General features: G+C 37.9%; 1 protein-coding gene across 4 annotated transcripts in view; it reads right to left on the bottom strand.

Moving 5' to 3' along the window:
* Positions 1-27,851, bottom strand: part of GRIA1 (glutamate ionotropic receptor AMPA type subunit 1) — a 350,823-nt gene that overhangs the window by 147,631 nt on the left and 175,341 nt on the right. For all 4 annotated transcript variants that reach the window (XM_056811492.1, XM_003339564.4, XM_001379328.4 and 1 more), the window contains 3 exons: positions 26,187-26,426; positions 20,362-20,546; positions 5,807-5,860 (listed from right to left, as the gene is read on the bottom strand). In XM_056811492.1, coding sequence (XP_056667470.1) covers positions 5,807-5,860; positions 20,362-20,546; positions 26,187-26,426 — 479 coding nt within the window. The remainder of the gene's footprint in view (positions 1-5,806; positions 5,861-20,361; positions 20,547-26,186; positions 26,427-27,851) is intronic.

Raw genomic sequence — 27,851 nt, 5'->3', positions numbered from 1 at the left:
GAAAATGAGCTGCACAATACTGAGAACAGAGTGGGTAAGCTGCATTAGATGCAAGGAACACATAGATCCCACTGTGTTTGTTAGAAAATCAAAAGTTCATGGTTTTATTTGGGCTTGCCAAAGAAGTCCTAGTCCTAGTCCTAGTTGAAATCTGATGAATGCTGGAAAACACAGATGATCCATGGTCCCTATACCAACCAAAAGAAGAAAAGTATCTCGTGCCATCTATGCTTTTTTTTTCCTTTTTTTCCTTTTTGTTACTTTTAGTCTTCAATCTGGTCAAGTATCCTCAAGGAACAATGGTATCAAAGCCCAACAGTGTCAATTGGCTCTGGCTTGTTCCACATTTCTTGCTGATTTGGTGACTCAAACCTTCTTTTTCCTTCTCGATAGCTGATTTTCGAGGTTTGATTTCTCTAATCCCCTTACTGCCTCGGGATCTGGTAATAGGTTTCTCTCCCTTCTGTGACACTCTAAGTCGGACAAGAGAAGACTTACATATGTGATGTGTTTGTGTATATACACACATGCATGAATATGATCATATTCATCACACCGTGCAACTCAAAGGGCAGGTGATCACCTTCAGTTTTAACAGTGTAGGTTCTAAGCTCCCTCCTACTTCTAGCATTCTACTCCTTTTAGTTCTGATATTCTGTGTCCTAAATCCTTGCCAGCCATGCCATCCTATACGCCGAGATCCCATCAGCTAGAACATTCCTGCCACCAGACTGTGTCTGTATAAGTAGGTGGTTGTCCAAACTCTGAGGCTGTCACTTTGCGACTGTGGAACAAAGCAGTGAATAATAATTCTGTAATCTCTCTCCTCCCCCAACATTGACAATGAATCTTTCCCATGTATCCCTGGGGCATAACTCCCTCACTATACTCTAACAATAAATACTTTGAAGTATGTGGTCTGTAACACAGAGCACCAGGATAATTATGTGGCCTGCATTTTTTTTCCTTTGCAATTTATAAATTACATTATTTTTCTAAAAGGGAAAGAAAACACACCAGCAATCATGCTTCAAACTGAATTAATTAGTCATTTGAAGCCTAATTATCAACTAATCTATTTGAGCATATACGAATTCTGTGTTTAAATACTATTTGCAATTTACATCCCATTAGTTAGAAGTTTCATGGATAGCTGTGAGGAGAGAAACAATTCTAGTGGTAAATGGAGACTGAATGATGTACTTTGCTAACAAGAGAAACTCTGGGTCAGTAGTAGCCCACAAAGTGGAATGTAGGTCCCAAACCCTATTTAGGAATTCTTAGGAAACTATTTAGTGATTGTTGTTTCCTTTAGATAGTATATCACTAGGTGACTTCCCCTACACAAAGGGAGATTCGGGGGACACTTCTGAGGTTTGAATTCAGGGTGCTCTAACTCTAAAGTTTCTTCTCCATTGGCTTGCTACTATACTTTGAGGCAAGTCATGTAATTCCCAGGAGGCTTCAGTTATTGAAAATCCAAGCATTCTCATGTAGGGATAATAATATAATTTCTTTCCTGCTATTTTTAATTATGAACTTTAACATTCATTGAGAAAAATTATTTTCTTTTTTTATAAAGGATATTTCAACATCTTTGTATAGTAGATAGTATAATAGTTTTGTGTTTTTTTTTGCTCATTTCACCAATGAGGAAACAGATGTTCAGAGTGGTTAAGTGACTGACCCAAAATCACAGTTAGTGAATGGCTAAGATGAAATAATAGCAAGAAATGCAAGTGAAAGGAAACATTGCATTGGTGAGGTTAGGAGACCTGGGCTAAAGTCTGGGATTGGTAGAAGGGAAGCATTTTGCAAATCTTTCAGTATTATTTGGATGTGAGCCATCATCACTGTTATATATATTCAGGAAATGTTAGTCAAGGGGTGTTCTTTTAAGGGGCAGACACCAAACACTCCTACAGCCCTAGACTGATACTATTAGTGGCAATTTCCTGCTACTTATCTCCAAGAGAACACAGACTTCTATCTCCTATCCCCAGGAATCCAGGCTAAGTGAATGAAGCCCCAAGGAAGCACAGAAAACATTTACTTAAGTAAGAATCAAAAGCCAGGATAGCATTAGCAACTTGTACACTGTGAGAAAGCCTTCTCTTCCTTTCCTCCTGGCCTTAAACCTCTCAAATATGGGGCAACTGGGTGGCTCAGTGGATAGAGAGCCAGGCCTGAGGACAGGAGGTCCTGAGTTCAAATATGACAGGTACCTCCTAGCTGTGAGACCTTGGGTAAGTCACTTAACCCCAATTGCCTAGCCCTTCTTGCTCTTCTCCCTTTGAAGAGATACTTAATATTGATTCTGAGATGGCAGGTAAGGATTTAAAAAACCCCTCAAAACCAAAAAACTCAAACCTTTTAAATTAAATACAGACTCTGCTGCTGCAAAGTGAGGGGGCTAGTTCTTAATCACCATTGGCCCTCCACTGTCCATTCTCTTATTAAAAAGTCCAAATGGTGAAATTGCTTACAGGTTTATCTGTTGCTGTCAATGTTAAATTCCACCCATTGGTGTATTATTCAATGTATAGCTCTCATGTTTAACATCTGGTTCTTCAGAAAAGAAAAAATGCCTTCAAGCACACACTTTTAAGTTTAATCAGCATCATTATTGTTGTTATTATTTTCTCTACCACTTTCTTAAATTTAGACTATCAACAGAATGGTAAATCAGGGCCTGATTTGTATTGTTTTCTGATTTCAGAGGTATAAAGGCTCACATTGAAAGAATAACAATCTTTTGACTGCAGGATATATATTGATTTTTCATTTTTTTCTTGTTAAAAAAGGTTTAAAAAATTTTAAATTCTATTACTTTAATGATTATTTTAGTTTTACTTAATTTTTTTCTTAGTTTTATTCTGCCTTGAGAGATGAATAATAAAGTATTTTATATTAAAAAAAGAGAAAAAAAGAAAATTTAACAATCTTTTCTCAGGAGCTGATTTGAGCTGATCCCAGCAAACTCCTGACCCTAATCCATATCCAAGACTGTGATGCTCCTGCTAAGGGAGCATGGAGTCACTCTATCAGTGGTCCAGTGGATCTCAGGAAACCATCTTGAGGGTCCTGTGATCTTTGACTGCCAAATATTATATATATGCATATATATACACTTATATAAACATTTATACATATATGATATTAAACTTTTAAATTTCACATGCATATATATATTGATCAATATAACACAGAGTTTCTGATCTAACTAGAAATTCCCTGGGATAAATGTGTGTTCCTCTCATCCTAATCTCCAATGGCTACACAAGACATTTGGCAAATGGAACCTACTACCTGTACTCCCTGTCCCTCCCTCTAGGGAGGTAATTACCTAGACTTCTTTCACAGTGTGGAGAAAAAATACAGAATGTAGTCATGACTCATCTTTTCATAGGGGGTTGGAGGGATGGTACTTGTATCAAAAGTATCATTCCAGGTCCAGGAGAGGATTCCAACACAGACCTCTCCAGGATGGAAAGAACAAGGCTTTGAAAGCAGGTTCTTACTGATCACTCTCTTGCCAACTCATCATCCCCTCTTCCCAAAATGAGCAAGAAAAAAAAAATCATGATCATGAAGGAGACTTAGAAAACAAAACAAAACTAGACCTATATTCTCATTTGTAGAAGGAACTACCTATCAGAAGACTTCCTCTAACAATGAAAATCAGCATCTTTTCTGCAACTTAAAGTGCTCAAGAGTGGCCTGGGTCATTGAGAGTTTGTGACTTGTCCAGGGTCACATAGCGGATATGCATAAAAAGCAGGACTTGAATCTACCTCTTTCTGATTGAGATTATCCACTATCTGTATCCATGATGCTGCTACTTTTTATCAAAGAGATACAAATTTGTAAGAATAGTCCTTCCATCAACCTGAACCATACAAATTCAACTAATGGGTCACAAAGACATTGCTCCTCCATTTCTAATTATTTCACAAATTATTCATTTTTGCTTGATATGTGAAGGTTTGAGAAAGGGAATAAGTATTTATATAATGTTTACTATGTACCAGGCACTGAGCTAAGCACTTTAGAGATATTTTCTTCTTTTATCTGAATTGAGATTTTTTTAATTGAAAATTTTTAATTAATTAATTAAGAATATTTTCCCATGGTTACATGATTCATGTTCTTTCCCTCCCCTTCCCCTGTTAGCCGATGCACATGAATTGATATGTTTTTGAATGATAGTAATTAACCAATCAATAAATAAAAATATTAATTGCCTACTAATTACCAGTGCTAGGAACATAAAAAGTCTCAAAAGACAGTTTCTGTTCTCAGAGAGCTCAGAGTCTTATGCAGATGACAGCATACAAGCACATAACTACAAAGCAAGCTATATAAAATGAATAGATAATAATTAATATGGAGAAGGACCTAGAATTTAGAGAAGTTAGGAAAGGATGCTATAGGTTGGATTTTAGTTGGGACTTTAGGGAAGTCCTGGAGGTCAATAGTCAGGGTGGAGGAAGATGACTGTTTCATGTATGTAGGATAGCCAGATAAAATGCCTGGAGATGAGAGATGGGGTACCTTGTTTATGGAACAGCCTGGGGAAGGGCAACGCCACTGGATCAAAGATTATGGTAGCAGGGAATAAGGTGTAAGAATACAAGTGCAAGGATAGGAAGGGACTAGGTTATGAAGGGCTTTGAATGCCAAATAGGACATTTTCTATTTGATTCTGGGTGCAATCAGGAGATAAAGGAGTTCATTTAGTAAGAAGACCTGCACTTTAGGAAAATCACTTTGGTGACTGGAGGATAGATTAGAGTGGGGAGACTTCAGACAGGCAGACCCACCAGCAGGCTATTTTGATAATCCAGAGCTGGGGTGATGAGGGTCTGCAGAGGAGTGGTGGCAGTGCCAGAGGACAGAAGGGGACATATTGGGGAATAAATACAAACATGAAATCAATAGGCTTTGGCAACAGCATGAGCCTGAGGGACTAGGAAGATGTCATTGCCCTTTCTCCTAACAGTTTAGGCCCTTCCTCTCCTGAGGAGCTTTACCTGTCTATCAAACATTCCTGACATACCACAGCTGTGCCAGGTTTTGCTTCAGTCAAGATGTTGTGTGTCAGTAAAGGTCAAGGTTTGGGGCTTCTTGGGGGAGAATCGAGAAAGAAACGGGGGAGAACTGAGAAGAGAACAGAGCAGGCGGGGGGGGGGGAGAAGAGACATGCAGGCTAGGGGCCACACAGTCAGGTTACTTAGGAATGATTGTCTACCCTCCTAATAAACTTTATAAAATATATATCTGGGTAGAAATATTATTTCCAATTCTTACACAGGGAAGGTAGGAGGAGAGAGTATTTAGAGGAAAACACAATGAATTCCAATTTGGACATATTGAATTTAATGAGTTTAAGATGTCTACTGGACATCCAGTTCTAGATGTCTGAGGGGCAGGTGGAGATGGGAGATGGGAGATCAGCAGAATTTGGCTCAGGATAGGTATTAAGAATCATAGGCAGAGAAATGTTAATTAAATCAATGAGATCTGATGAGAGCACCAAAGGAAGGAGTGTTAGAAGAGAAGAGGGTCCAGGATTGGAGGCTGGAAATGGGGTGGGTAATGAATACTCACAAGGCAGCCCACTCTTTCTGAAGATTTGGGAAGTGAAAATAATATCTGTAAGGTTTCCATCATTAACTGCTCAAGGGTCCATAGACTAGGACCACATTTAAGGTCAGGACTGAAAAGGAGAACTGCCATTCACTTAGACACACAAAAACAAGACAAGTCACTTGAGCCACATATGACCCAACGGTAAAAAACTTACCAGGTTTGCCAGAATGTAGTGGTAGCCAATCCCATTCTTCTCCATTTTTATGATCTGCAATAGTACAAAGCAAAAGTGAGTTAGAAAAAGTCATCATGTTTGTGTTATTGATATCCTGGTTCAATGCAGGTTCTTTCCTATAGGAAACTTCCAGGTCTACTCCAGCCACAGTGGTTTTTGTCTATATGAACTCTTTTTTTTAACCCTCCAGTACTTACTGTTCATACCACTTATTCATCACTCAGCACGTCTTCTATCTCTTATATTTTTAGTTACCTTAAAATAGGTGTCATTTTTATATCTTGTAAGATCCTTGAAGGCAAGGTCTATGTCTTGATGCATCTTTCTATCTCTACCATTTAGTAGAGATCCTCTGAATCTGTTTAAATCCTATTTTTCAAGATCTGTCTCAGGTGCCACTTCCTCTGGGAAGCTTCTCATGATGTCTTTTCTTTCGTTTTCCCCTCCCTCCTTCTCTCCTTCTTCCCTCCCCTGCTTTTCCTTTCTCACCTCTCCCCACCCCCACCCCCCACTGAGTTTTCCTATCTTACCCAGGCTGGAAGTTAAGTTACTATTCACAAGTTTGATTCCACTACTGATTAGCATCTAGGGGGCTATGACCTGCACTATTTTTGACCTGAGCCAATTTTAATTCCTTATGCAGCTTTGAGGCTATTTGTTCCTGAGGGCTTATTGTTTTGGTACCACACTTATTCTGGATGCTTGTTTGGGTTACACTACCGTAGCTCACATTTCCTGGGCTGGTAGAAGGGATAATATGCATCTATCACCATGCCTGATGGATTTTTTTTCCCCAGTCGGTTTTTGACCCATCCATCTCTCTGTCCATCCATCCATCCATCCATCCATCCATCCACCCATCCATCCATGTATCCATCTATCTGCCTAGGTATTGAATCACAGAATTTCCAAAACTCCAGAGACTCTATTCTAATATTTTTTCCTGAATCACCATCCTTTACAAAGTGAAGGTGGAAAAATAAATCAAGGAAGGCTGCCTGGTAAAGAAAGCACTTGTTCTGGGGCCCTGAATGCTAGGTAGAATTTAAACAATTAAAGCTGGTGGAAGAGCTAGTCAGGAATAGAAGGGTAAGGAGCAAAGGCACAAGTAGAAAATGAAAAGGCAGTAAAAACTGAAGAGAGAGGGAGTTTGGCCACTGCTGGTCCTAACTAAACCATCATTGCTATTCACTAGACCCTAGTCCTCCAAAAAGACTCTGGGGGAGAAGTGTAGAATGACGTGGATATCCCTGGCATATGGTGTCCAGGATTAGAAGCCTCCTTCACCATATAAAACCCTCTTGTCTTCTGGTCCAATCATCTGAGGGGGCTCCACCTAGGAGAACCCATTGACAGAGGCATTTTCACACCAGCATTCTAATTTGGAGTTTGTGGCTAATTTAATCTACATGCATCTCCATCCTTGGTACTTTTCCTGTATTATGGCATGCCAATTACCTTCTGTTCCCCTAACCCCTGTGGATATGAGTCACCAGCAGCTTAAACAAAAGCTCCTTTCTCCCCATCACCTTTGCTCTTATTCTTATCCCAGCCCAGTTTAATTCTTCAACATTCCTTGCCTTTCTCTTTCCTTCTTTTCTATCATACTTCCTGGAACCCTTGCTTTTTTTTATTAAAAAATTCTCTTTCACCCAAAGAACATCAGGTCATATTCTTTTCATCTTCAAGTGCTCACAGAAATTTGACTCCCTGCTGAAGACACCTCTTTCTTTTTCATTATTTTCCATATTAATTGTTCCTTTTTTCATTCCCCAAGGAACTAGGCTTCAAATTTCATCTCTTGACAATTACCTGAGCATATTCCTGGGTAAGTCATTTAACCTCCATGGCCTTCAGTTTCCTTATCTAGAAAATTAGGGGCTTGGCCTCTGAGGTCTCTTCTAGCTTTTTATCTATGCTCTCCTTCCTGACAAAGCAGGAAGTCCAAAGTGAAAGTTAGCATGCTCCTTGCTCTCTCCTAATACTTTTGGCTACTTCTGCCATCATCACTTGTTACCTCTGAAGTTCCCTCTCCCTGGCTGGGTCACACAGTCCAGATTCTTCTTATTGCTATCTATTGGTCTCCAAGTCAGCTGTCCTCCTTTCTTTTAATTATTAAAAAAATTAGGAAGTCTTTATTTGCTTTTCCTTCCTCCTATCCCCTACCACCACATTGCAGGAAAAAAAGAATAACAAAACCTCTAATAATAGACATGCAACAGTCAAACAAGACAAATTCCCACATTGGCCATGTTTAAAATGTAGGTTTCATTCTGCATTTTGAGTTTGTTACCTTTCTATAAGGAGGTGGGTAGGATTCTTCATCATGGTTTCTCTGCAATCATAGTTGGACATTGCACTGATTAGAGTTCTTAAGTATTTCATTTTTGTTGTTTTACAATACTGCTGTTATTTTATAAATTATTCTCTTGGTTCTGCCCATTTAACTTTTCATCAGTTTATGCAAGTGACTCAAAGTTCCTTTGAAACTGTCCCTTTTGCCATTCCTTATGGCACAATAGTATTTAATTATATTCAGATACCATAATTTGTTCAGTCATTCTTCAATTGTTGGGAACAATCTCCAACAAAAATGTGTTGCTATAAATATTCTTGTACATATTTGTCCTTTTCCTCTTTCTTTGATCTATTTGGGGATATAGGACTTATAGTATTCCTCCTTAATGAGTTCAATACCAAGATCACAGTCTTCTTCTCTACTTTATTACTTAACATCATTAATATTCTGGTTGATTCTTCTTCAAACACTATGGCTGCCAAGTCAATCTTATTTAATGCCTATGACTTTCCATTTTTATAACAGCCACAACCAAGAGTGGTCATATTTAGCCCTGGCCAATAACCACAGACTACTCTACCTCCACGAACTCAGTATTTAATACAGTACCTCATATACTGTAGATGTTTAATAAGTGTTTCTTAATTAATTGATACATACTATTTGACCAATGATACGATACAAACATATTCTAAGGAGGTAAAACCACAGAGAAAAAGTCCTATATGTAAAAAATATTGACAACAAGAATTTTGGGGGTAATCAAAAACTGGAAGGAAAATGGGTGCTCATCAGTAAGGGAATGGTTGAACAATTTATGCTAAACGAACATAATACAATATTATTCTGGTGTAACAAATGATGAATACAAAGAATTCACAGAAGCTTGAGAATCTTGTAAAGGGATGCAAAGCAAAGCAAAGAAAGCATTTCCAGGGAAGAATTTATGAGATGATCACCATAATGAAAAGGAGAACAAAAATGAAAGGCTTCTAAACTCTGATCACTGAAGTCTCCAATCATAAGGACTGATTGGAGGAGGACTCCAATTCAAAGGAGTGATGATGAAGTATGATTCTCATTTATTGGCAAAGGGTGATGAGCTATTGGTACAGAATGTACCATTTTTATATGTGACCAATGGGTTAGTTTCTTTGCTTCACTGAATTTATTTAAGGTGAAAGGGGGGAGATTTAATTGTAGGGACAGTCATTGGGAAGTGCCAGTGACATAGAAACAAAAATGAGCATCAGTAAAAGACCTAAAAAGATAAAAAAAAAAACCTCCTTCTATCAATGCATATCACCAATCCTCTAACATAGACTAGAGCAGTGGATATTAATCTTCAGTCTGGATATCAGGAAGTCTCTGATTTTGGATGGGAAAAATACATATTTATTTCACTAATCTCTAGCTGAAATTTAGCATTTCCTTAAATTATAAAAAAAAAAAACAACCCAAATACCTACAGAACCTGTAGGTTTCAATAGACAATCAAAGAAGTCCATAAAATAAAACAAAGAGAATTACTTAAAGAATTGAAAGGTTAAGTGTCTTGTCCATGATAGAAACGCCAATATATAGAGTCTCAAGACTTGAATCCAGATCTTCCTGAAGCAGAGGCCACCAGGTCTCTATCCACTATTTAGGAGTACTTCTAATAGGGCAGATATTACCATGCAAATTTTGTAGATCAGAAAATGGAGGCCCAGAGGGTTGGGATGATTCATTTAAAGTCTCACAGCCAGTAAGAGTCATAAGTTTTTTTATGCCCAGTTCCACCGTTCTTCCAATAACATCACAATGTCTCTTCCCAGGTTTTTAAGACTCCATCCTAGAGCAGCAAGGGGCTAGGGTAGGGAATAAACATTTATTTATTTATGCTTACTATATGCCAGTCACTGGGCTAAATACTTTACAAATCTCTCCTTTGATCCTCACAACAACCTTGTAAGGTAGATGCTATTATTACCCCCATTTTAAGAGTGAACAAACTGAGGCAAACAGAGGTTAAGTGGCTTGCCTATGGTCACAGAGTATGTATCTGAGGCTGGATTTGAATTCAGATCTTTCTAAATCCAGGCTCAGTGCTCCATCTACTATACTTCCTTGCTTTTCTCTAAGCTGCTTCCTTTCTCTCAGGCTCAGTTTTCTTATCAGTTAAAGAATATAGAATAAACTATATAACTGACAGAACATGCCTTGAAATGTTCAAAACACTTTAAATCTATTATCTTATTTGAGCCTTGCAACTTGCCTATGAAGAAGGTAATATATAGATATTAATATTAAAAAATTTCAAAACACTTTAAATATATTATCTTACTTATATATATAATACATATATATAAAATATAATAAATATATTATACTTACTTGAGCCTTGCAACATGCCTATCAAGAAGGTATTATAGATATTATTATTTTGGAGTTTTCCTGGCAGATATTGGAATGGTTTGCCATTTTCTTCTTTAGCTTGTTTTATAGATGAAGCAACTGAGTCAAACAAAGTTAAATGACTTGCCCAGAGTCACACAGCTAGTAAGTGTCCGAAGCCAGATCTGAACACAAGAAGATGAGTTTACCTGCTTCCAGGCCTGGCACTATCTCCTGTGCTATCTAGCTAGCTGCCCCCTTTAAGACACTCTCTAGTGCTGATGTGTTCTGATAACATCTTCTATTTGTACTAGGATTTATCCTTATCAGAACTTTATTTTCTAGGATGTCATTGGATGATCATCAAAAGCCCATGAGCTAAGCAGGGCAGCTACTATTAAAGATAAGGTAACCAAAATATGCAGGTGGTTTTTTTTGTGGTTTTTTTTTGCCAAGTATCTTGATGGAAGGGATATCATTTGATTTAATTCTGTAACTTTGAAATCAATACCTAATTTGGCTTTATTATTGAATTATGTAGCTAGTAACACATATAATCATAGAAACGTAGAGCTAGAAGAGACCTAAAAGACCATCTGGACCAAATTGCCTAATTTTATAGATTCGGAAATGGAGACTCAGAAAGAGGAAATAGCTTGTGAAAGGTCACATTAGGACTTAATAATAGCAGCATTAGAATGGTTAGATCTTCAGACTTTAAGAAAAATTGAAATGTGAGTTGGAAGAACACAAGGCTCGAAGAGGATTGCCCTGGTTTTACATCTCAGCTCTTCAACTCATTACAAAGCTTTCTGTAAAAGAAGGGCCATGGGTTTAACAGATTTTAAGTTCCATGTGTCCATACTGCAACATAGGAACAAAAGAGACTAATGTAATCAGCTTCATTAAGAGAGGTAAAAGGCTCCAAAAGCCTGCTGTACAACAGGAGCACTGGGTTCAGTTTTGGGAGCCACGTAGGAGAAAGGGCTTTGATAAGTTGGAAAGTATCCCGAGAAAAGAGACCAGGATGATGACTAGAATGGAGCATGGTCCAGTTGAAGGCATTGGGCACTTTTAGCCAATGAAAAGATGATTTTGGATGACATAGTAGCCATATTTTAATATTTAGAAAACTGGCATGTGGAGGAGGGATTTGAATTGTTCTTAAATTACCACAGCAAGAAGAACCAGGGGTTATACTCATAGAAAAAGACTCTGGAAGTCACAGAGGAAGATTTTGGTTTGATGTAAGGAAAACATTTCCTTGTTAAAGCCCCTGAGGTGGGATAAATCTAGGACCAGAGTTCCATAGGTAAGGAATGGGGAAAATAGTAAGAGGAAATGCAAAGGTAGAAGTAAGAAGGACCTCACCTGAAGATGAGGGCCAGGGAAAAGATAAGAATCACAGTCACAATCACAATGTGGGGTCAGAAGGGACCCAATGCTGACTACAATGGTTTCCAGTTTATCGCAAACTGGTAGATCTTTTAAAGGCAATAACCACAGGAATTACAATCACTGGTGAGAAAGGTCTAAGGGAGAGTGTAACAAGAATGTAGATATTGCAGCTGGTAGGATACTGTTCCAGGAATCCTCTGAGGTTCATGGAATGGTCAACAATCCTGTTATGGGAAACTAAAAAAGGTGGAGGCGAGGGCACTCGGACTCCTTCTCAGACAGACCTTGAGAATTCGACCTCTGAGGAGGGCTCTCAGATCTTTATCTAAGATAGACCAAGATATATCAGCCTCTGCCTAACAGAGGAATCCCTAAATGCAATCCCTAAATGCAATGGACTGCCTTGAGAGGAAAGAGGTTCCTTCTCTCCAGGTGTTTTCATGTGAAGGTTGGATGACTACTTGTTGGGGGGGGGGGAATTTTTAGGGAGGGAAACCATTATTTCTTATTCTTCTGCATGTTTAATAATGTAAAATATTTTTTTTCATTTTTATCATTTTGTTAAAGATAACTTGAACAATGAAAAAAATGAAGAAAGAAAGGGAAATATAATATGTTTTGGTCCATATTCAGACTCCCTCAGTTCTTTCTCTGAAAACGGATGGCATTTTTCATCATTAGTGTTTGGGGCTTGTCTTGTATCATTGCATTACTGAGAACAGTGAAATCATTGCCAGTTGTTCATCATACAATATTACTGTAATTATAATATTGCAATATTGTAATTACTTGTATGTAATTACTGTATGTATAATATTACAATAGCAATGTATGTACTGTGTAATACTATATTGCTATTACTGTGAATAATGTTCTCCTGCTTTTGCACACTGCACTTTATATCAGTTCACACTACTAGGGGGTATTTTATTTTATTTTTTAAATTTTATTTGATCAATTTCAAACATTATTCCTTAGTTACAAAAATCACATTATTTCCCCCCCCTCCCTCCTCTCCACCTTTACCATTGCCAACATGCAATTCCACTGGGTATTACATGTGTCCTTGATCAGAACCTATTTCCAAGTTGTTGTTGTTTACACTAGAATGATCATTTAGAGTCTACATCCCCAACCATATCCTCCTCGACCCATGCAATCAAGCAGTTGTTTTTCTTCGGTGTTTTTCCTCTGAATGTGGTGCTAGGGGGTATTTTAAAGGACAGTACCTTCTCTTTTTGAGATTCTGTAGTTGAAAGTTGCAAAGGCCCTTAAAAGTTGCCTAGACTAGAGATTATTTAGTCCAAAATCAAATAGAAATAAGTCCCTGGTGGCTGCATATTGACTAAGAAAACTAAAACTTAGCATTATCTATGTTGTTTTTCATTTGCATAGTTATCTATGCAGAAGTCCCCTAGCAGAAGACTGCATGCATTAGCATGCAGGAATTGATTATGAAATTTGTAGAGTGAGTATTTTTATCTTGAAAATACAATTCAAGTTAGGGCTTAATTTATTGTTTTGTAGACTGTCTAGACTTAATAAAAGTGATGTAGAACATGTTAGCATTGCAGACTAATCTTTAAAAATGTGTTGTACATACATTTCCCCCTGAAAAGCTGATTGGCAAACATTTAGCAGCACACCCTTGTATGTGTGTGCTCCTGGGCAAGTGGATTTACCTCTCCTGGGCTTGAGTGTTTTCCTCTGTAAAAATGAGGAGGTTGGACTAGCAGTTTTCAATTATGCTTCTGCAAAATCCCCCAGTACAGTAAAAATCAGATTAAAATGTAATTGGAAAATGCTTAACAAGATAAATAAAAATAGAATACAACATAGATAATGCTAAATTACGGTTTTCTAAGTCATGTTTTCTAAGTCATCAGGGATTTTTTTCTATTTGAATTTGGACTAGATACTCTCTAGACTAGAAAACCCCTACCGTCTCTTTAAACTTTTAATCCTATGATTTTAAGTTCTAATTCTGGCACTTTGCCATAAGTCTGTGGGCAAGTAAGTCACTTCATCTTTGAGGAATCTAAACTTCCTCTTCATTCCTCATTAGTAAAAAGGTAATAACCACAGCTATACCTAGGTCATGGGACTTTTGAGAGAGAAGTGCTAAACACATATTATGGGAAGGCAAGCTTTTTATTCTTGCTATTGTTTTTTCTATATCTCAGTGGCAAGATAGAAGTCTCCAAGATTCTCAATAGCAACTATGATACCTAACAGGGGCATACACATTAGAAGACTAGCCCTCATAGTCATACTAGCCTCATAATCAACAAATTATGTGTGACTAGGGTAAAACCTGCTCTGGTTTCTCCATCGTTTAGTCTGCAAAATGGGGTAATAAACCTAATCCACTGCTTATTTCACCAAGACTGCCAAGGAAATATAAATACATATGAGACACACTTGAACTTTTCTTATAACTGAATAAATTTTCAGGGTTATTAAAATCCATACCCAGGCATCTACTTAATTGGATGTATGTGAACAGCAGCTCACACATTTTTATAGGAGGATAATTAAATGCAGGAGCAAACAATGGATTCTCTGAAATGGTGGTTAAAGCTCTGAATTTCTAGCCCCAGGAATTCCAAACCTACTGGGATGATAATTTTATGGATAATTCCTCATAACTTCTTCATCTTGTTGTCACATGGGTTGATGCACTTTTGACACTGAGACATATTTATTATAAACCTTCTAATAAACACAAAGCAGTCAAATAAAAACATGCTCAGTGTGAAGAATCATATTTCCCAGTACGAAATCTCCCCTACAGCCAGGTCCATTTTCTGTATCCCTCACTTAGTTCCCCCCACCACCCCAATTCCAGTGGTGAGATTGAAAATCCTAGAAAACCACAAAGGCAGGAGATCCAGTCATACCCAATAGTTTTCTGTGACCTCCTCTTGGGAATTTATTTTCTTCATTTTTAAGATGAAGGAACTTGGATCTCTAAGGTCCTTTGTGACCCTGATATTCTACAATCTTAAACAAGTCCACTAAACTATTCTGAGTCTCTGTTTCCCCATCTGTAAAATGAGAATAATTATTTCTATCCTGCCTATTTCATGAAGCTGTTGTGAGCATCTAATGAGATAATGAACAAGAAATGCCTAAAAGTATTATAGAAATCTAAGTTTTTAATATTAGACAAGGTAAAAAAAGTTCTAGATAACTATTGATCAAAAAAAAAAATAAAGACCTTGATTTTAGTGACTGGTCTAATTTGCTTTTACTTTTAGAGTAGAGTTAGAAGACTAGAGTCAGGTCAGCACAATAATAGGACTTTTCTTATTTTCCAATCTACTATGCCATATGATAAGAGAGACATTATATGTAAAGTACTTTCTAAATTTTGAAGAGGTTTGTAAATATTAGCTATTGTTATAATTGTAATCTGTATAATAGTTTTGGGAATTTTTGGAGGTAAGGCTTGTTAGACTCATTTTACTGAAGAGGAATCTAAAGTCCAGGAAAGTACTCATGGTTCCAGTGATTTTAGGGACAAAGCTGGAAACAGGTCTCAGGTCTGATTGTTTCCAACCCAGGATGAGGCTCACGAAATCACGGTTACTGTCATATTCATGAAATTCCATTTAGGATTTTCCACAATAGCAGTTTAAACCAGCCACGTGAGCTTTTGTGGCATTTTTTGCCACTGGTATTTCTCTTTCCCGTGTCCAGGAGATGATCTCTGCCAACCCATCTAGCTGTGAAGAATGAACAAGAACAATAACGACCCTCTGTGATGCTTGTTACAATATGTTCATTATGACTTCCATTAGCTTCCTATAATCAGCATGATTAACACTTTATCTCAGCTCACTCCTTTTCCAAGCTAGGATATCAAAGCATAGAACCAGAGTGTTCGTTCATGCTGGTAGGGATCTTAATTAACAGAGCAGAAGAGAAAGAAAGAACATTGGATTATATATTTCAAATTCTTAATTTTATAGATAAGTAAACTGAGGCAGCTAGGTGATTCAGTGGATAGAACACAGAACCTAGAGTCATGAAGACCTAAATGCCAATCCAGCCTCAGACACCTACTAGCTGTGTGACCCCAGGCAAGTTGCTTATCCTCTGTTTGCCTTAATCTCCTGGAGAAGAAAATGGCAAACACTGCAGTGTCTTTGCCAAGAAAACCCCATGTACACAAAGAGTTGGACACAATTGAATGATTGAACAACAAATGGAGGCACAGAGTGGGGAAATGACTAGTCAAAGATCTTTAGCCCAATAAAGCAGGTCTGGGACTAGAAATCAAGATGTCCTTAAAGTGAGAATACAGTGGAATAATATAGCCAGGTTCTCAATACATTCTAATACAGTTTGTGAGGAAAACAAAAACAACTCCTCAATGTTAGTCAGGCAAGCAGTAAGCATTTGTTTATTACCTACTATGTCCCAGGCACTATGCTAAGAACTAAATATTAGTGGAAATTAAGGATCTGGGGTAGAAAGAGTAAAAAATTTGGAATAAAAAGAGCTGATTGTTTATTCTTTTCCTACCACCAAACAAAATAATCATAAAGCTGAAGAGGATCTTAGAGGTCACTCATGAGACTGACTTGCTTTGTGACCTTATGGAAGACCTATTCCCTCATTTGGTCTCAGTTTTTTCTCCATATAAAAGGATGTGGTTGGACTAGATAACATCTAAGATCCTTTCCCACTTTCACAAATACTATTCTGTTTATACGGTCAGTAAGGTTTTATGGTCATGAACTATGTAGAATCCTAGGTTCAGAGCTAGAATATTTTTAGGATTTTAATCAAATGCTCTTTACCTTATAGATAAGGAAGCTGAAAAAAGGTTAAGTGACTTCTTCAAGGTCACGCAGTATTAATTGCAAATGTGGGTAGAGAAGTTAGGGTCTAGGCTAACACCTTGCTTTTTCTTGCCTTATTAGAAGAAAAGACACCCAGAATGATCTATACTGCATCAACTCCTGAGGGGACCCTGCCACCTGGAGACACAGAATCTCTAACTTCCTACAGGTTGGAAGTAGTACTGAGTTAGCACAGCTGACACCAAAACTTTGGCTCAATAGAAATGAGGATGGTTAACAGATATGAGGAAGAACAAAAACATAATGCTTGATATTTACAATTGACAAAGCATTTTCTTATTCACAAAGAGACTCATTTTTGGATATGATCATTGTGAGAATTTGTTTTGCTTGATTATGCATATTTATTAGAAAGGTTTTCTCTCGCCTTCCCCCACCATATAGAGGGAGGTTAGAGAAAAAAAAAAGAGTTGTTAATTGGCAAAATAAAATTTCATTAGAAAAAACAATTACTTTGTGAGATTCAAATAGTTCAAATATTGTTTTCACCATTTAACAGATGAGGAAATTGAGTCTCAGAGAGGGGAAATGACTTGAAAGAAGCCACATACAACTAATCTGTGTCAGATCCCAAGCTGCTGACTTTTGACCCACTATTCTTTCCATGCTTTCCTTGTAAAATGGATCCCAACTGGTTATACAGAATTGTTTAGAAATAAATCTCTGTAAAATATAATTTTTGCTAATTGATTTTACAAACATGCATTATCTATCAACCTAAATAAGCTCCATCAAACATTTATTTTTCCTAGCAACAAACTTGTTTTGTGGGCCCTGGGGAGTCTGAAGAACTCAGTGTCAGGGTATTTAGGCTAACGCACACATGAGTTGAGGTCATTATAAGCCTTAGCACAAGGCACAATTTGCTTAGAGTGGGCCATGCAATCCAGTCTTTCCTTGGAAATATGACCATATCCTATGATTTGAGAGAAATGAAAGCTATCTTACAGCTTTTCAGACTCATGATATCCTCTGATGAAAGGGAAAATATTCTAGAGCTAAAGTCCCTTCCAGTTCTCACATTCTCTGTTCTATTTTTCTTTCAGCTCTAATGGTCTTTTACCTGGGGTCTCCTCTAACTTTAACATTCTATGTTCTAGGGCCTCTTCCTTCTGACATTCTATGTACTAATACTCTGTGTTCTACACTGGAGGGATCAAATGCCCTTAGGCAATACTCCCAAGTGCTATTTACCCAGATTAAAACATATTTGGGGCATAGTTAAGAAATCAAATAAAAATGCAAATAGAACCACAGATACTGTTAATAAGTAGTTTTCCATTGTCCTAAGCTACCTTCCATTTCTAATGTGCTATGCCCTATGTTATATCAACATGTTCTATGCCTTTGCACCTTTTTGTTCTATGATCTCTTCTAGTTCCAAAGCTTTGTATTCTAAGGCATATGAATTGTGCTCTGCCATGAATTACTACTATTTATAACATGACCGAGTGCATGGGTCAGCTTTTGGCAAGAATTAATAATTCTTATGATTATTTTTCTCTATTAACACGTGTATATGTGTGTGTGGTGGTGGTGGGTGGGAAGTGTTTGTTTTTTATTATGCCAAGTCTTCAGTCTAGCTAAGGCGGTCCATGGATTGAATAATTTGCTCTCCCTTCCCACATCCAGGGTCTCGATGACTCTCAGATCTGGATATGTCTTCCCTAAATTGTAAAGCACCTGTATGATTCCCATCCTTTATTTTTCAGATACTTTCATGGCAACAGAGCTGCTCCATAGTTGGAATTCAGTCCTCTTTGCTGAGAGTGAGAGCTTGAGACACCTATGAGTCACATCCCATTTCAGGTAGGTAATTGTCTGAAAGCTCATCTGGACAACGAACTCTCCTTCCTACCTCCATCTTTTGACTGATTCCTAAAAATATAGTGTTTAATATTCTTACTAGATGATCCACAATAGTATCCTACCAGGTCTTTCCACCCCCACATTCTCTTGTCCTTTATCCTTCACACATGGCCAGACTCATCATCTTAATAATGTAGAATGTTGTATCACTCTTCTGTTATGATTTCCCAGGATCAGAATCCTTAGTTTGTCATTCAATGTTCTCCAAAACCTACTCCTATTCTAATTTATCTCATTTTACTGTCCTCCATGGACACTACCCTTTCTAGCCAGGCTGACCACACACTTTCCTCTGTATTCATTCTGAGCTTTCTTGCCACTCTTCCCTTATTAGTGTTTCTGCCTTGGCCTCTGCCTGCCTCTCTCTCTCTGTCTCTCTCTGTCTCTCTGTCTCTGTCTCTGTCTCTGTCTCTGTCTCTGTCTCTCTCTCTCTCTCTCTCTCTCATTTATGGTTGAGCTTTTAAAGTTCAAATAACACATCATTTCCTCTAGGCAGCCTTACTAGTCCCCAGTGGGTGAAATGTCCATCCACACCCTTGAAACTCATAAAACATTAAGTTTGCACCTTGCATATATACATTTTATTTAGCATTGCACTTACATACACACACATGCACATATTCATGAGGATAAGGCTGGTGCCTTATCTAAACTTTCTATCTTCTTTAGTATATAGCCCAGAGTTCTGAATGTAGTAGATATTTGCTAAAATATTTGTGGATTTTTATTGAAATTTCTCAAATTCTCACATGAAGGGAGTCAGCAAAGAAATAAAAAAAATTATGTTATTTTTCTGTGTATAACTTCATCTAGTTCTTTCCCAGGAATTCTAATTTTGGGGATGGGGTCTATTTTCAAGGGAAGCCGATGGTTGGAACAACATAGTACTGTACCACACAGGCACACATCCCTAGGTGTTAATCATATCAGCTCATCATATTTTTTGACCCTTCTGGAAAGACAATATAGGCAGCTTGGAATCTTTGTAACTATGAGAGGGTTCTACAGCTCTGGCAGAGCCCCGTGGCTCCCAGACTTATAACTACCCATAAGTTATACTTGCTGCCACTCCCTAGCAGAAACAATAATAATAATAATAACAATTCCAATTTCCCTAGTGTTTTAAGGTTTTCTAAAAAAATCTTCATAGAGATTCTATGAAGATATTATTACCCTTAATTTTTATATGATTGCACATATAGAACCTATATCAGATTGCTTGCCTTCTCAGAGAGAATGGAAAGAAGAAAGGGAGGAAGAGAATTTGGAACTCAATTTTTTAAATCATGAGTATTAAAAATTGTCCTTACATTTAATTGGGAAAAATCAAATGTTGTGAAAAAAAGATATTACTACCTTGTGAAATCTTATAATCCTCATTTTATGGCTGAAGAAGCTGAGGCTCAGAGAGATGACAAGGGTTGCTTGCATTCACACAGCTAATGAATATCAGTGCAAGGACAGAAACTCAGGTCTCTTTTGACTTCTAATTCAGGGCTATTTTCCATCATGTAGTATCCTGTCTTCTCAGCCTATCATTCTATATAGCAGTAGGGAGTGTTCTTCATGTTCTCTCCTTCTGGTGAATGCCACGAATCAACATTTAGATCTTCCTACTTCCTTTCTCATCTGTTCCCCCATTCCTCCCTACCTTATCCTCCACTAGACTAGACTCCTTTGGCTGGAGGTCCCGTGTCAGAGAGTTGTTGCCAAAATGTTACCTGGCCAAGGATGGCATTCAGACGCTCTGATTCACAGTCCACTACCACCAGCCGGTCCTTCTTCTTTCCTAGGTCTTGGAAGAGCATCCGATAGCCCTCCTCTGTTGTCGTCAAGATGTTGACAGCTGTCACTTGCCAGTTCTTCTCAGCAGCAGTGTCAAGGACTTTCTGTAGTACTGACAATCCTTGGGTGGGGAAATTGAGGAGAGAAAAAGAGAGAGAAGAGATTCTAAAGGAAATTGAAGGTCCATTAGGGAACTCTTAACTTCCATTTGGGATGCCATATTTACTTGAGTCTGACTATCCAAATCCTACTTATCCTTCAAAGCCTTATTTAGGTTCCATTTGTTTCAGAGAGCATTGCCCTTCTATCCTAGTATCCCATTAACCTCATTCCTTTCTGAACTCCTGGGACACTTATTGTCTAAAGCCTTCCTGTGTCCACTGCCACATGCTATTCATATTTCTATATTACTTTACAGTTCAGAAAGTTTCCCTGTGAATGAAGTAGCATAAAATTTGCTTATTCCCAAGATGGTTTAGTTGATGGAGAGTCTTGGAAGGAGAAAGATGTGAGTTCTAGTGCTGCCCCAGATACATACTGGCTGTGTGATCCTGGGCAAGTCAATTAACCTCTTGGTGACTCCAGGCAATGCTCTAAGGCTAAAACTTACATAGAAAATTCTGAAATGCACTAGGAAAAGGGATTTCTTCACCAGGGCATTCCCTAGTAATCACAAATCCTCTCCCTATCATGGTTTATTTCTATCTTAAAAAATGAGGAAATAAATCTTGGAGACATTGAAAACTCAAGATCGGTGACACAAAGTAGAAAGAACCCTAGATGTGGAATTAACTGACCTAGACTGGAATTCTTGGTGCTACCAAGAGCCAGGTATGGTCTATGACAACCTATTTGTACTCATTAGGTCTTGGTTCTCTTGGGATTGGGATTATTTTAATACTTTCTTTCAGTTCTAAATCCACAATCCTACAAATGTCTTCTCATCTGTCATATAGCTCACTTAGTCTCAATGCAGGCTGAATTTTAAAAATAGGCCTTTAAAAAATTAAAGTATATCTTTTTAGGGGAGTAGTCTCTAGTTTGGAGGGTCTGTTTTCAGACCAACCCAATAAATCCCACAGCAAAAATGCCAACTCAGGTTGTTTCTAAGTCCTGGTCCTCTGATCTTTCCTCTCAGACAGCTTCTCAAGTGTGTCTCACACTTCTTTCTGTCCCTAGGGGCCAAGCCTGGTGCTGGGCACATAGTAGGTGCTCAATAAATAAGTATTGACCGACAGATTCGGATATTTCTGCTGTTGCTGTCTCTTCCAAGACTCTCTTTGTGTTTGCCTGGAGTTCTTTTTCAAAGCTTTTAGGTCAGACATTCAATGGGGCTGAGCCTCCCTCAGGGAAGCCTGGGTCACGGCTGGTTACCGAGCTACTTCTGTGTGGAAAATGTTTTTGTTTTTCTTCTCATTCCCCAAGCCTCATCACTTCACAAAGCGGTTCCTTCCTCTAAATAGCCCTTTTCTGGCTGGAACCCAGAGCTCCTGCTGTCAGACTCAGGAAACTGTCAAAAAAAGGTAACAGGAAGGAACAAGAGGGTGCATGTGGGGGGCCTTCTTGTCTCCTGACTTTTCCTCTAACCTATTCTACACTTAAGCTACCAGACCAGCTTACCAAAACTTACTTCTCTTCATATAATACCAATGCTCCAGAACTAGCAATAGCAACCAGTGTTCATCAAGTAAAACAGAAACTTGTCAGTCTTTTTTTTTTTAAGATGGAAATGGTGCTGAATCCTACCTCTCTAGCTTTATTTTCACTGTGGCCCGATACTTACTCACCTATTGAAGCAATGATCCAAATTGCCAGAGTCCTAATCCTGCAGTTGGTTCCCCCCATTCATTCCTTGCTATCTCCTCTGTTTATTCCTATCTTAGTTATCTTTTAAAGTTCAGTGGAAATTCTATCTGCTCCCTGATCTTCTTAGAATCAAATAATATAAAAAATGGGAAAGGAACTTAGAATACAGATTATGAGGGCAAAATAAGGCCACCTACCCAAGGAGGCCATCTAATCCAATCTCTTTATTTTTCAGATGAGGAAATTGAGACCCAGAAAGGGCAAAGAATTTACTTGCCCAATTAAGATGTAAGCTGCGAAGCTCAGATCCTTTGATGCTGAATAAGCAATCTGAGACACTGTCCAAGAAGGACTGATCACAGATTGTGTATCACGATGAGATTCTCAAGCCCTGCTCTGAGCCCTCCAATGGTTCCCTATTGTCTGACATTTAAGGTCCTTCACAATCTGGTTCAAACTAATTTATACAGACTTATTTCATATGCCTGTCTTTTACACACTACATACTGGCCAAAATAGATGACTCATTATCTCCCTGCATTTGTATACAACATACCCCATCCATGGAATGGATTTTCTTCTTATCTCTATCTGCTAAAATCCTTTTCCTTTATGAAAGCTCTGCTCAGGTAATCACTTTTTCCATGAAGCTTTCACAATGATCTTCCTTCTCTTTTCCCCAACCTCATACTGGAAATTATCCTACTCTTCCTTAAATCTCTCAGACCTTTCTGTTTGATCTCTCATGCATTTATCACTTTCTCACTGGTATCTAAGTTATTTGTATACATATTCAGTCACCACTTTGGGGTTGAAACTTGAAGTAGAGTTCTTTTTTGATATCCTATTGTGATGGAAAGCAGAGCAGAACAGTGGAGAAAGACTGGATCTGGAATCAGAGGACTTGAGTTCAAATCCGATATTTAATTTGCTACTTGTGACCAAACAAAGAATAGGAAGGATCACAAAAGAGAAAATTTCAGATAATTTTGATCACATAAAATTTAAAGAGTTTTATTTTTCCACAAGCAAAACCAATCCACCTAAAATTTAAAAGGGAAATAGGGAAATAAAATCATTGCATAAAGTTTCTCTGATAAATGTCTTATTTCTAAGCAATATCCAGAATGGATTCATATTTATAAAAATAAGAACCATTCTCTAATTGGTCAATAGACAAAACAATTGAATGTTTATTACCAGAATCATTGGCCATTTTTCAGTTCTTATTCTTTACTTCTCTGCAGCTAATTTGAAACTAAAGATCCTTTACTATATTATCATCTATGACCTATTCCTAACTATGGGCATACTTGCAAGGCTTTGAAGTAGGTCTTCTTCTCTCCTTCTATATCACTTATTTTTAGGGGTCTCACCAGCTCTCATGAGTTGAATTATTATTTCTATATAGATAATTCTCAGGTCTATATACCTGGTCCAAGTCTCTCTCCTGAGTTCCAGTCCAACAAAATCTACTACCAGTTGGATATTTTGAGTAGGATGTCCTAAAGACATCCAAACCCAATATGTCTAAGATAGAAATTACTAGTTCCCAATCTCATTCCTCTTCCTACCTACTTTCCTTATTTCTGTTCCATCCCAACAGGATACTACTCCTTGAGAGCAGGAATAGTTTAATTCTTTGTATTTGTAACTCTAGCACTTGGCACAATTTCTTGTACATAGTAAATATTTGATAAAAGGTTGGTTGTTTAATTGATTGTTGAGGGTACTACAATCTTTCCAGTCTTATAGGTTTTTCTATCTAGGAGTCATTCTTACTTCTCCTTCCTCATTCTCTAATTATATTCAATAACTTGCCAAATAATCTTGATTTTAATTCCATGACTTCTCTTGCATCTCTCATCTATTCTCTCAAAAAAAATCTATTCTTTCCCCTCTTCAGGTTGGAGCCACCCTATTTCAGGCTCTTATCACCTTTTAGATGACTTATTGCAATGACTTCTTTAATTGGCCTCCCTGTTTTAAGTTCCTTCCTTTTAAAATGCATCCCTTACCCAGATGCCACATTTATGTTCTTAAAGCCCAGGTCTGATCATATCACTCCCTTGTCCAAAAAGCTACAGGGGGTCCTTAAGGCCTCTAAGATCAAATACAAATTCCTTTGCTTGTCATTTAAAGTCCTTAATAATCTGGCTTTAGCCAACCATTTATAGGCTCCTTAAAAATTCTCCCCCTTCACATACTGCATTCTAGTCAAACTATTCTAATTGGTATGTATCATATACAACATTTCATCTCCTTGCCTATGGGTAGGTTGTCTCTTATATTGAATTCATTCCATCTTTACCTCTACCTATTAGAATCTCTAGCTATTCTGCAAACTTCTTCCCAGAGGTCTTATCTGATACCCTCATGGGCCTCATCCCTAAATCATTTTGTATATATTATATATGCCTATGAATATGTATATGTATAAATGTATTTATATTTGTATTTACTGGTATACCTACATATTGCTCCTGCCTAATAGAATTAAACTCCTTGAGCACGCAGTTTCATTTTATCCTTATATCTCTGGGGCCTAGCACTTCGTTTTGTGTAGAATAGGTATTAAAATAAGTTTGCTACCAGCACCCACTCCCTTCATTTGAGGCCCTGCATAGGGGCATGCGAGTCTTGGCCCCTGTGTAGAGCTTCAGCTTTAATTGGATGCACACGGACCTTACATAAACAGGATGGCTAAAATATTACAATAAACTAATCTCACAATAGGTCCTTTAGAAATTAAGATGCTTATTTGCTGGCCCTATATGGTAGGTATTCCAAGTTTTATCATTTCCCTGTTATAAGTTCAGCCCAACATTTATTACCTACCTTAGGCAAAGCACTTGAAGATATACAAAATTGGGATAGTATATGGCCTCTGCCTTCATCCAATTTATAATATGATACAAATCTAAATTACTTTGATATTCAATAATTCATAATTAATGTATCAGAGAGGTGTAAGAAAAGTGTGATGTGAGGGCCAATGGGGAAAGTCAGTTGGGGAACCAGAGAGGCTTCCTGGAAGAGGCCACATTTGAGTTGGCTGTTACAGATCCCTTAAAAATTCAACAAGTAAAAAGCAAATGGGTGAGCGGTCAGAGAGGTGGGAGAGTATAAGTGGGAGGTGTGCTTTGGTTGGAATGCATGGAGTCAGGGAGGGGAGCTAGCATGAGATAAATAGGAGGGTGGCGCATTGGGAAGAGCTTGAAAGCCAAGCTAAAGACCGTTTTCTCCAGATGGTAATGCACCTTTAATTTGCAGGAGGGAGTCTGCCTTTTTTTCCCTAGAACTTGAATCTCAAATTTTTGCATGCTTTGTATTATTACCATCAGCAACAGCTTCCTTTTACATAGTATTTCACTGTTTTAAAATATATTTGCCTCACACTGACCCTGGGAGACAGCTAATGAGGGTCATCTTACTTTCATTTAAAGATGGGAAAGCAGAAGCCCTAAAAGGTGGTGTGATTTGCCCAAGGTCACACAGCTCATAAGTGGCCTTCTGATCAAATTAAGTGCTTTTCCCATCATGCCATTAACAATAAGACGACTTGGAAAAATGCAGTCTTCTTCCCAGATGAACAGAATATTAGATCTGAAGACTTATATGTATAAAGGATTTGGAAAGGATCTTACAACACAGAACAGAGAATATGAGAGACAGAGGGCACCTCATAAGTCTCTTTCACTTCTGTGAGTGTTTGATTTTAAAAAATGGTTAAAAAGAGGCCTGGGATTTCTCGATAAGGTTGATGCTTTAAGCCACTTTTGGCAATGTCCAGGAAATAGACTAATCGCAGGGGTATGAATCTTAGACAAAACATTTTAGGCTTTTGACTCTAAACTGTTCAGAATCGTAACTTAATTCAAAGGAACAACCCCAATTCCATTGAGATTTTTCTCCTTAACCCTCAACCTGAGTCTCAACTTCTGGCTGTGCTTACCCCGATCGGCATCATAAATGTACACAAATTTCTGCCAGTCATAGTGGTCGATGATGCTGATGAGGGCATCCTGCAGCTCAGGGCGCAGCTGGAGAACAAACTGATTGGATGTGTCAACAGGGAAGCTGGGCGTGATGAAGCAGACATGGAGGGCCCCACAGAAGGAGGTGAGCATGTTGACTGTCTTCCTCTCATAAAACCCAAAGATGGCGTAGACACCCTTGGAGAACTGGGAGCAGACTGGAGGAGAAAAAAATAATAACAAGTTAATAGAGATCTGGATAGAGGATATCCTTAAAAACCAGCTGCTAGATGATCACAGGATGATAAAACACATAAACTTACTCATAAAACCCAGACTGTATATATGTGTTGGGAGAACTAGAAACAGAGTGAAAGAGAAAGGGAATGAAAAGCCATTAAGAGTTAAATTGAGGGGACTGGATAGAATGATCTCTAGGCTCCCATCAAACTCTGACCTTCTTTGTTCTAAGGTCCTCTTCAATGCAATCATTTTCTGTTTTATATCTAATACCTTTCCCAGCTCTTATGTTCTACCTTCTAAAGTTACTTCCAGATTTAACATTCTTTTTTAAAGGTTCCTTCTAGCTGTGACATTCTCTGTTTTCTGGGCTCATCTAGCTCTGACATGCTAAAAATACTAACTTTCCTTCCAGTCCTAACATTCTATGTTCTAGGGTTATTTCTAGTTCTAACATTCTATATTCTTTTTTCTAAGGTGGTTATAGTTTCATAGAATAATAAAGCTGATATACTCCTTGGAGGTCATATTGTCTAATCTTTATCAAGTTTATTAATGCTCCTTACAATATTCATGGTTTAAAAGTATTTTCCCATTTATCATCTCATCTGATCTTTAAAACAACCCTAAGAAAGTGAATGCTATTATTCCCATTTAAGAGATGAAGAAACTGAAGCTCAGAAAAATTATGTTATCCAAAGTCTCATATTAGGCAAATCAGAGCTGGGAAAGTTCTCTTGACTCCTCAGGCCTTGGAATCCAGCTGTTTCCATGATATCACTGACCATGCCTAAGCAAATGATAAATAGATACCATGAGAAGAAAGATGTATTTTATTTTGAAGGTCATATGTTAGGGTTGTACCAGTTATATTAACTATAGTTTAAGTGGTCAATGAGTCAGTAAACATGTATTAGGCACCTACTGTGTGTCAGCACCTACTACACACCTATTACATGCGAAGCACTGGAGATAAAGAAAAGCAAAACACAATCCCTACTCTCAAAAGGTTCACAAAGTGACAACATTTGTACAACTAATAATAACATTATTATTAGTAGTAGTAGCAACAGCAGTGGTAGCAATAGTAATAGAATAAGAAGCAAATGAAGAATTTCTGTAATGGTATTTCTAGAATGCTTTAAGATTTTCAAGCACTGGGGGCAGCTGGGTGGTTCAGTGGATTGAGAATCAGGCCCAGAAATGGGAAGTCCTGGGTTCAAATCTGAGACCTGACACTTCCCAGCTGTGTGACCCTGGGCAAGTCACTTGACCCCCATTGCCTAGCCCTTACCACTCTTCTGCCTTGGAACCAATACACAGTATTGATTCTAAGATAGAAGATAGAAGTTTATTAAAAAAAAAGATTTGCAAGCACTTTAGAAATATGATCTTATTCTCTC

Source organism: Monodelphis domestica, chromosome 1 (genome assembly GCF_027887165.1).
Source record: "Monodelphis domestica isolate mMonDom1 chromosome 1, mMonDom1.pri, whole genome shotgun sequence".
In the NCBI taxonomy this organism is placed as follows: Eukaryota; Metazoa; Chordata; class Mammalia; order Didelphimorphia; family Didelphidae; genus Monodelphis; species Monodelphis domestica.
This window is presented reverse-complemented; position numbering and strand designations above follow the sequence as displayed.